The 10,741-nt window shown below is 43.7% G+C and overlaps 1 protein-coding gene and 3 non-coding genes across 4 annotated transcripts; all 4 read right to left on the bottom strand.

Annotated features, from left to right (window-relative positions):
- Positions 1 to 523: 523 nt before the first annotated feature.
- On the bottom strand, positions 524 to 10,318 carry Ncl (nucleolin). The gene is made up of 14 exons (XM_047547319.1): positions 10,135 to 10,318; positions 8,880 to 8,996; positions 7,168 to 7,648; positions 6,716 to 6,913; positions 6,536 to 6,622; positions 6,200 to 6,341; positions 5,329 to 5,453; positions 4,277 to 4,400; positions 3,393 to 3,550; positions 2,827 to 2,950; positions 2,370 to 2,503; positions 1,742 to 1,868; positions 1,145 to 1,368; positions 524 to 995 (listed from the first exon to the last, which is right to left on the bottom strand). The coding sequence occupies exons 1-14, from the start codon at positions 10,150 to 10,152 to the stop codon at positions 919 to 921; spliced, it is 2,136 nt and encodes a 711-aa protein (XP_047403275.1). The 5' UTR covers positions 10,153 to 10,318; the 3' UTR covers positions 524 to 918.
- On the bottom strand, positions 1,534 to 1,669 carry LOC124981519 (small nucleolar RNA SNORA75). The gene has a single exon (XR_007108031.1). It is a non-coding gene; the product is annotated as a small nucleolar RNA SNORA75 (small nucleolar RNA).
- On the bottom strand, positions 2,152 to 2,231 carry LOC124981531 (small nucleolar RNA SNORD20). Its single transcript, XR_007108041.1, has one exon. It is a non-coding gene; the product is annotated as a small nucleolar RNA SNORD20 (small nucleolar RNA).
- Positions 6,418 to 6,489, bottom strand: LOC124981529 (small nucleolar RNA SNORD82). Its single transcript, XR_007108039.1, has one exon. It is a non-coding gene; the product is annotated as a small nucleolar RNA SNORD82 (small nucleolar RNA).
- Positions 10,319 to 10,741: the final 423 nt, after the last annotated feature.

The following is a 10,741-nucleotide window of genomic DNA, read 5'->3' on the forward strand; positions in this document are numbered from 1 at the left end:
CATGGTCAGCCTAGGCAATGTATCAATCAAGACTCTGCCCGTTGTTGGAGAGAGGAGGAGACGGCAGCAAGCAGTGCTTACTAAAACCAGTGCCTGAGCAATATAATATGCACAGTACCAGAATGAGGGTTAGGTTAGTGTAACATGTTGGCAGTTTTGCCCCACCCTGAGTTCTGAAGTCTACTGGTCCACTTGTCTAACAAGAACTCATCAGTTACGGCCAAATCCAGAACTGATGCTCTCAACTGCTGATCTTAGGAGATCTGAACAATGAATGTACTCTTGCACTTCTTTCCAAAGAACTTACTCAGAACACGATACTCCGCCTGGGACAACTGGAAGAAGCCACTGCAGTCTTGGAACAAACCTCGCATGTCAGCACTCAAGAGCTGCAGAAGCTGGTTACCTCCAGTCACTTTATCCACCTCTGTGGTGGGATACTTGAAAGCACAGAGCCTTTGTTACCAGGCTCTTCAGTGACGTTTCAAGAGAAACATGATTTTAGGAAGTACAAGTCTGGAACCAGAGTTTAGGACTTTTAATTTGTCCTAAAGTCACTGAAGCAAAACTCATAAAACATTCTGCTTTCCTTTATACCCCCCAACGCAAACAAAACAAAAAACTATTTGTAGGAAAAAAAACAGTTTTGTACATGGGATGAAACAATATAAATTCAAAACTTACAGATAAGGGTTAGCTCTATCACTCATCTCTTTAAAAAGTTTATATGAATATCCAGTCAAAACCAACAGGGTATCTCCTTTGAAATGTCACCTATACGATTTCCAAGTAGACCACAGGACCATATACTGTCTTGGAATGTCCTCAGAAGGCTCTGTCATTGAACAGGTAACAGAGTTTAAAAACCCCAGAGTCCTTTCTTTCAAATGGAAGAGGGAAAGACAGGGACAGAAGAAACTATTCAAACTTCGTCTTCTTTCCTTGTGGCTTGTGGTCTCCTCCTCCCCCTCTGCCTCCTCGGAAGCCTCCTCGCCCTGCAGGAAGGCAAAACACGGTGAAAGGATGGGGCAAAGATGCCCAGAGTCCTCCCCACAGTGACCAGAAACCCAACACAGCACAGGTTCAGCAGTCTGTGTGCCATGTGGGGAATCAATACAGGCACAGGCAGCCCCATCTACTTTACCTCCAAAGCCTCCCCGGCCTCTGCCGCCAAATCCACCTCTGCCTCCTCGGCCGCCACCTCTGCCTCCAAAGCCTCCTCTTCCTCCACCACGACCCCCAAAGCCACCTTCCCCTTTAGGCTTGGCCCAGTCCAAGGTAACTTTGTTTCCATCAATTTCACCATCTTCCATGGCCTCTTTGGCAGCTTTGGCATCTTCCTCACTGTTGAAGTCTACAAAACCAAACCTAAAACACCAAAAGAAATCACCCATTATAAAGCAAATACATACTGAATAAGTGGCCAGCCATCCTCATAGGTCACCCCACAGAAAAGTAGCCTTGTTCAACTGAAAAGATCTGAGTTCCCTGAAGAAACTCCTAACTCATTTAAGCCAGTTTAAATCTTCAGATGTCTGTCTCACAGAACAACCAAATACACCTCTGTAGAAACAGAAGGTAAAGTAATGCTGTTCTGTGAAATGTCTCTTCTTCTCGTGCGAATCCATAAACTGCCACCAGTTGACAGAAAGGAGCTCAATGAGAAGACATCAAAAAATTCTCCAACCAGGACATATTTATTGGAGAACAGAAGCAATGCTGTCCATTTCCCATGCCTTACCCTTTGGAGGATCCGGTTTCCCGGTCAGTGACTATCCTTGCACGGACAGAGCCGTCAAATGATTCTTTTAAGGTTTCTTCGGTGGTATCTTCAGACAGACCTTTGACAAACAGAGTTTTTGATGGCTCTGTGGAAGAAAGTGTTCAATCTGAAGTCACATTCATAATGACACTAATTTTGCACACTATCCAGTCTGCTTGTTTTAGTACAAAAGGCGGATAAAAGCAGTTTAGCCAACTAATGTTTAATTTAAGGTTCATATCAAGTTTGTTTTGTACTACTTATGCGTAGTCAAGTTTCTGCCTCAGGTCTTTTATGGAAATCAGAAGTAAATTAAACAAGTGTGTACAGCCCACCAGGCAGAGCAGTCAGTCAACCAAAGGCAAATTTGCTGTTCTGAGTTGACATAGCTGGATCAGAACTTGACTATCTAGAGGAATTTTCTTGACATTTCATCAATTATTTCTCAGGTAATCAGTCATCATATCCAGCTGTCATTCACTCAGTAATAAAAGAAAAATAGGATCATCTCCAGATGTGTGAGAAAAGTAAACAGTGGCATTAAGTTCATGCAAAGCACCAAGAAGACACCATTGTCTAGCCATACCACCCTGTCAAAAGGACTTACGGCTTCTTGCGTTAGGCGATCCCCTGGGTCCTTGCAACTCCAGCCTGATTGCTCTGCCCTCAATTTCCCTTTTATTACAGGAATTTAAAGCTTCTTTTGCATCTTCAAATGAAGCAAACTCTATAAAGGCATACCTGAGAACGGAGAGTCAATACTTAGAAAGCTAGCATTTACATTGCTCCTCTGCTATCAGACAATGCCACTGAGTCTTATCCCTTAAGTGGGTACTTCATTTTATACTCATTTGTGCAGCTAAAACCCATTCAGTTTCTCTGCTGACAAGCTACCTTATTTTTTTATACCTAAATAAAGACACTCTTATAGCTTACTCCTGACAACATACTTTTTTCTTTGTGGTGCTGGAGGCTAAACTCAGGGCCCCATGTGTTCTAGGCAAGTGCTGTATCACTGAGCTACACCCCTAGGCCCCAAGCCTAACAACATAAAGACATTTTACCCTTTAGATTTGCCATTTTGGTTCTGGGGTACTTTGATAAAAGTTGCCTTCTCAAATACTTCCTGAAGAGTTTCTTCTGTTGCATTGTAAGAGAGGTTGCTTAAAACCAGAGTTTTTGATTCACCTGCAAATAGAGATGCCACATTCTTAAAGTAAAAGTGGTTCCCAGCTAAAATAGCCTTGTTTCTGAGGAGCAACACTTAGGAGTGAATGCACCAATGCTAATGCAAGTGTACCCAGCATTCATTGTCTATGGTAATACCCTGCTCTAGTACATCCATTGTTATTTCACATCTGCATAAAATAGTGATATTTTTGTAATACACAGGCTTAAATTATTTGAAGCACAAAATATACATAACAAAAGAAGCTAGATTGGCCTACCATGTTTCAATGGAAAATTATTTCAGAGTTCTCAGTGGTTTAATGAATAATAATTAGTATTACAAATAGCAATATATTTGCTTGATCTTCACTTATATCTAATTATGCAATATTTATAAATTTACTAGAAAATGCAAATCATTTCCTACCCTTGATTCTATAATAAACCTATAAATCCTTACCACTCCAAGTGCTATTTTTTCCACCTCTGTAGTCTTGATTTTGACCTTTCTCTCCAGTGTAGTAGAGGGAAACAGATCGCCCATCAATCTCTGTTCCCTGCTTTTCTTCAAAGGTTTTCTCTGCATCAGCTTCTGTCTTAAATTCAATATAAGCAATCCTGCAAGGAATTGAATAGGGGACATTATTAACACATTATGCCCTCAGCAACACAGACCTTCCCCTTCAGATCTGAGTGGTAATGTCATTTCTTAATTAGTGACACACTGAGAAATGCATTAAGGTGATTATCTGGCAAATACCAGAGCATACACAGAATCACAACAAGCAATTTTAAGGGACCACTGTCACATGTAGCTCACATGCTCTTGAGGACCTCAATACTTAGATCCATACCAGTGTCAATACATCGTTATGTGGCACATGACTGCACTTAACACAGAATAATAAATTAGGAGCACTTCTTACTCCTTTGTATATATATTACCTCACCTTTGAAAACTGCTACAAACTAAGTATGTTATTCTTACTTTATAGACAAGAAATTGACCCATGTTTGTAGGTTAAGCTTGCTCAAGATCACACATTTACCAAACTGGACCAAGACTGATTTAAGCAGGGAGGTGTCTTCTTTTTGGTACTGGGGATTGAACCCAGGGGAACTTAACCACCAAGCCACATTCCCAGTCCACTGTTAATATTTTATTTAGATACAGGGTCTTGCTGAGGTGCTTAGGGCCTCACGAAATTGCTGAGGCTGGCTCTGAGCTCATGATCCTCCTGCCGCAGTCTCCCAAGTTGCTAGGATTACAGGTGTGTACCACCGCACCCAGCTGAAATGTCAATGTTAAAAAAACTTTTAACATTCTAAGAGACACAAACTTACCCTTTACTCTTCCCATCCTTGCTGACTAATCTGATCTCCATGGCATCTTCAAACACTTCTTTTAGTTCATCCTGAGTGACTTTGTAAGGGAGATTTTTGGCCAAAAGTGTTCTTGCATCTCGATCTATTTTAAGAAGAAACCATAAAAATAAACTGTATGACCTAACAGATCACAGGAGAAAAAAACAAAACAGAAATAACAAAAAGAAAACAACAAAACAGAAAAAAATAAAAGTTTGTTGCATACAACAAACTGAGATATTATTATAGAAAGTATTGTTCTGAGTATTAATGTGCTTCTGTGGCAAAATACAAATCCCTCCATGCTATCACAGCTGACGGTTATCTACTAAAATATTTAGAATACTAAACCTAGTTACATGCTCACTCTTTAAACTAAAATTTATGAACAATCTATAACACATCCAATCCATAAAGAAAAAACAATTTACAAAGAAAATAAGAACCTAATATAGTTAAGGTCCTTACATCTACTATAGGTTGAGCACCCCTAAATGAAAAAACTAAAATGTCCCTCAAATCTAATTTTATGAATGTTGACATGCTGCCAAAGTACAGAATACACTTGACCTCATGATGAGTCAGTCAAAATTTAAGTGCACTAAAAATTACCTTTTTAATTCATCCTGAGTGACTGACTCTGTAAGGGAGATTTTTGGCCAAAAGTGTTCTTGCATCTTGTAAAGGTGTATATGAAACATAAGTGAATCTTGTGTTTTGAGACTTGAATCGCACCCCTCTACCAGACAATATGACCCCTCCCTTCTGAAACACTTCTAGGTCCCAAGCATTTCAGATACGGGACACTCAAGTGTAATTCTTTTCTGAGTTCATCTTGCCTAAGTCAGGAAGGCTTAACACCAAAGGAAGTGTACTACGCACACTTGTCAACACTCAACACATTTAATTCTCACATTAGAAAGAATTTAAGGGAAAAGGGGGGGACCTTTCCCCCTGGCAGTCTAGTTCCTGAATCTACATTTGACTTCCTAGATACATTTGGAGAATATCATCTCCAAAGCCTTACATACCTTTCTTACTGTCTTTTCCTTTTGGTTTCTCTAGTTTAATTTCATTGCCAAAAAGTTTTAAACCAGTGAGTTCCAAGGCTTTTTCCAGATCTTCAGCAGATTCAAAATCCACATAGCCAAACTTCCTTTTAAAGTAAAAAACAAAATTTCAAGTGAAGAGAGGGAAAAATAAACCACACACATGTGGATACCAACATTATATAAAGCACCTACAGTGTTAACAAAATAAAGTGAAGGCTCTGCAAATTTCAGCTACAGAACAAGGTCTAAATGCAATTCACCTTTCACGTCTCCCTAATGGGTTACACTTATTTATTACAACACACACAGTATTAGCTGACAAAGCAACCCACTGAACACTAAGTTTGGAGAAGCCTATCTGGTTAAAAGCATTCAGCGACAATTAGTCAGGTCTAATATTTTTTTAGGCATTTCCAAGAACATAAACATCAAATATCCAGTACTATTCTTAAAAATTATTTTGAAGCAAGGTATGGCAGCACATGCCTATAACCCCAGATATCCAGGAGGCTGAGGCAAGAAGATAGCAAGTTCAAGACCGGCCTGGTCAATTTATTGAGACCCTGTTTCAAAATAAAAAATAAAAAAGGGTTGGAGACATAGCTCAGTGGTAGAGTATCCTTAGGCTCAATCCCTAGCACTACAATAAATGAAAAATTTCAAAAAATTTTTCTTAAAACTCATGACTCATGACTTAGTCAATTTGTAGACTTCAAACTTGGGGTTCTATAATTGGATGATCTAATGGTTTAGTTCGTTAAAAGTATACTTTTAAGATATTTACTAAGAGTACTAGGCTAAAGTAACTGCGAAAAATCATCCATGTGTAACATTCTTATGTAGCATTTACCTAGTCGTTCCAATTCTGACATCCACAGCAGCCAGATCATTTTTTGCAAAAAGTTCACTGATACCAATTTTTAGTTCAGGAGCAGATTTGTTAGAATTCAGGTTTCCAACGAAGAGATTAAACGATGTAGTTGGTTCTGTGCCTATACAGAAAATGAACTCTTATTAGACTACAAAGTCTGATACAAATCAATTTCCAGCACAAAATTTCTGCATAGAGCACATCAGCATATTGCAAGCTAACATCAGGTGTTTCAGTATTAAGTCCCTTTATTGTTCATCATTTGTGCTATTACTACTTCCTCTCCCCCGCTCCCTCCTTGTTCTGGTCAATTACCTTCCACTTTCTGTTTCTTGGCTTCAGGGGCTGCCTTCTGTTTGGCCATTTCCTTCTTTCGTTTTCCAGGCGCTTCTTTGACAGGCTCTGGACAAGATTCCAAACAACATGCCACATACACTTAAGTACTTTCTTTAAACATAGCTCAGGTCAATGTACTTCAGAACCTAATTTGATTACCTTCTTCTTCCTCCTCCTCTTCCTCCTCCTCATCATCTTCATCTTCCTCGTCCTCATCCTCTTCATCATCATCATCTTCGTCCTCATCTTCCTCCTCTTCATCCTCCTCAGCCACACTCTTGGCTTTCACTGGTGCGGCTTTTGCAGCAGCTTTCTTTCCTTTGGCTGGTGTGATCTCCATAGCTTCTTCTTCAGAGTCTGAAAGAGAAAGAAACCAGTCAGAAACTCTGGAAACCCCCCACACCATGAGTTCTGGAAAAGTGAAGGAAAGGAAGTGCTACCTTGCCACCATGCTTAGTTCATAGTTATGGCAAGAATTAAGAGCCCAAAGAGAGTACCCAAGATTCAACAGAATCCCTAGGTAGTCATGGAAATAGCATGCACTTTTGCTTTCAGCACCTCATGTCAAGGTATTCTACAACAGAACCCCAGAAACTAGAAAAAGCACGTACCATCTTCCTCCTCCTCATCCTCGTCCTCATCATCTTCGTCGTCATCCTCATCATCATCCTCATCCTCTGAGGCAGGGGCAGCAGCTGCTGCTTTCATCACTGCTGGTTCAAATTCATCTTCATCCTCATCCTCATCATCTTCATCATCATCTTCCTCGCTGTCATCATCCTCCTCCTCATCGCTGTCTTCCTTCTTGGCATTCTTGCCATTTTTTGCCCCCTTGGCTGGGGCAACAGCTCCCTTCTTACCAGGGGCTGCTACCAATGCTTTACCCAGAGTGGCTCCCTTCTTGCCAGGTGTTGTAACTGCTTTGGCTGGTGTAACTGTCTTCTTGGCTGGTGTGGCTGCTGCCTTTTTGCCTGAAGCGACAGCTGCTTTCTTGGCAGGTGTGGCAATTGCCACCTTTTTTGTTGGGGAAACTACCACCTTCTTTGCTGGAGTTGCAGTAGCCTTCTTGCCTTTCTTCTGAGGAATGACCACCTTAACAATAAACAAAACACTAAATATTTCCGTACATCCAAACAGCCATGGTCCTGAGGAGTGTTGTTAGATCCTGGTACTGCTTATGGTTCAAGATCATACCCACGCTAAACTTTACAGTCAGGTTAAATGCGTTATATTCCTGTGATGTTAAAGTCCTAATCATCAGGTAAGATACTCAAGCATAAAGAAACCTTCCTAAAACTTGAAATATTCCTGAACCAGTCTAATTTCTGCATCTTGTCTTTTAAATCTGAAACTTCTCATTTGTAAAGGGTAATGTAAACCATAGTGGATGTTTTTAAGGATTATGGATGAATACACCCAATCATTCAAAACATTACCCACAAGAGATCGTTAATAAACTGTTTATTAACTTAGTCATTTGGGACTCCCATAGTGGGTGGTGGTAATATAGAGCTTAATTAATGAAAAGTCTAATTCCTAAGGTCACAGATAAATGACAGACTGAATAACCCTTGTAAATTATAGCACAGCGAGCAAACTATCATTTATCTAGTCTTACAAGATGCTTTTTGTTAGTTTTAGCAGGTAATTTGAATGAGTACTTTTATTAAATTCCAAACAAAAATGGAAGCATAACTGTAGGTCAGTTTTCTATACAGTGAGCAAATAGGCTTAAGAGTTGAAGAGGACCAACTGTTAAGACAAAGGGAGGTGGTTACCCTCCACCCAGAGATACTTAGTGGTTGTCACAAAGTTTATACATAATGGGATAGACCACTTATTCTTGCTTGAAGGCTGGGAATCTGGAAAAGTTATCCTCAGATATGAATTTAATGTTCAGTTTGACCACTTTCAGGATATTTTCCCTCATTTTAGCATGTGATGCCAAGATACCACATTAAAACTGGAAAGTAATGATTTAACATAACATGCCACACAAAACCCTGAAGAGGGAACTTAAAAGAAGCCCCTCCCAGATAGTCTCAAATTTGCATTCATATACATACCCAAATGACAACATGCCAATGAGGAGCTTGTGGCTCTGCAAATTCTTCTATTTGCCAATAACTTCAGATATCCACCACCACCTGCTTTAACTGTTCAATTTTATGCAATTATCTTTTTGAGACAGTACCTAAGTTGCCCAGGCTGACCTCTAGCTCAGGATCCTCTTGCCTCAGCCTCCCAGGTAGGTGGGATTATAGGAGTGTGCCACTGCAGCCTTTAAGTTTACACTGTTCTGTATTATGCTGGACACAATTACCTCCTCTCCACTGCTGTCATCTTCTTCATCTTCTGACATTTCCTCATCTTCACTATCTTCTTCTACCTCCTTTGGTGGAGGAGCCATTTTCTTGGGGTCACCTTGATTTTTACCGGCCTAGAAATTAAAACATTACACCTCCAGTCACATTTCAAACGGACACTTACTGGAGATTGAGCCCAGGAGGTCTACTTGCTAAGCTACAACTCCAGCCCATCTGGATTTTTTGAGACAGGGTCTTGCTAGGTTGCTGAGGTTAGCCTCAAAATTGCAATCCTCCTGGTCCTCAGCCTCCCCAGTCGCTGGGATTACAGGCCTGAGCCACCCACCCTGCTTCAAGTCATTCCTATTTTTGCCATCCTACTCCACAGTATTGCAACCAGCTCCTCCCTTAGAACCCACTTTCCATGCTGCAGAAGTTCACACTTAAGACTAGCACCGCTGGCAGTGCACTTTTCCTGTCAGGTATGCAAACGGAAAACCAATCGAAGCTAGAAAGGCAACTGGAAGAAGTCTTTCTTCCTTTTACCTTAGTTAAGCCCATTTGTTTTAAAAAGTCAACTAGTTATGCATAGTCTTTCGGTAATTCTGAACTTAATTAAATTTTATTTTGAATTAAGATGTGAAGGCATCTTGGGGGAGGGAACCTCCCTTTAACGTAACAACTTGGGTCTTCTCATAAACTTTTCCTTTCCCAGACCAAGCGGGACCACGTGGGTGTACAAGCCACGCCACCATGTGCCCGCAGCCCAGCGCCTCCTGGTGCCCACCACGTGTCGGCCCGCCCGGCCCAGGCGGAGAGATGCGAAGGCCGCCGAGCCTCCCACCAAGGCCAGTCCTGCTGTTGCCCGCCCCAGGGCCCCGGCCCCCCTGAAGACTCGGGGCCCACGCGGCGCGGCCCACGTGGCGGGCCGCGAGCCGGGACACGTGCGCCAGGAGGCGGGGCCCCGCTCGCTGCCGTCGCAGGAGTTTAGCTTCATCCCCACGCGCCGAGACCCAGCGCCCCCGCCCCACGCTCCGCCGAGGCGTTCCGCCGCCAGTCAGTAGCCTCCCGCACCTGCCTAAGCTCTTCACCTCGCCACCCAGTAGCCAAAAGCCGCGAGACCTCCGACCAGTCGCGCGAGACTTCCCGCAGCATGGCGCCCTCGAACGCGCCCGGGACTGCGCGCAGGCCCTCCTCCCCGCGGTGCCGCGCGCGCGCGTTCTTCGGAAAGCAGGCCGCGAGACGTCGCTGTTCCTGCGACAGGCCTCTTACCTTTGCGAGCTTCACCATGATGGCGGGTTATGACGGCGGAGTGTGTGGCGGGCGAGTGGCGCAGATGAACCTAGAGGAACTGAAGCGACGTCGATGGCGGCCCTCGGGTACTGAAGATGCCGGAGCACGTACGCCTGGCGGCCAGCTACAGCTAGAGACTGAGGCGAAAGACTGAGCCTGCCCAGTAATCGCCCCTGGAAAGGCGACGACGGCGCCCTCGTGACTCCGCCTCGACCAACCACCACTCGCGCCTGTCCTGTGACCCAATCGCGAGCCTCTAACCCAGGACAGCGCGGGGCGGGGCGCGGGCGGAGTGGGCGGGCCGAGGCGGTCAGGGAGGGGGAGGAGTTTGGAGGGGGCGCTCTGGGGGCGGAACCCGCTTTGTGCAAGGCCAGCGCTGATTGGCCGGTGGACGCGCGGGTCCCAGAGTGTTCCTGCGCGGCCTGCTCTTGCGGCGCCTGCGCCCTGGGACAGGAGTTTTTGGCGCCTGCTGGGCCCAGAGAGCGGGGGCGACGGAATCGCGCGGTCTTCTGTTCCCGGATGCGGCCAGGTCCTATAGGCTCCGTCGCCTTTGGCGTTCACGCGGACCCCATGCGCGGCCCCAGCC

The sequence above is a fragment of the Sciurus carolinensis genome, chromosome 3, assembly GCF_902686445.1.
Source record: "Sciurus carolinensis chromosome 3, mSciCar1.2, whole genome shotgun sequence".
NCBI classification, from domain to species: domain Eukaryota; kingdom Metazoa; phylum Chordata; class Mammalia; order Rodentia; family Sciuridae; genus Sciurus; species Sciurus carolinensis.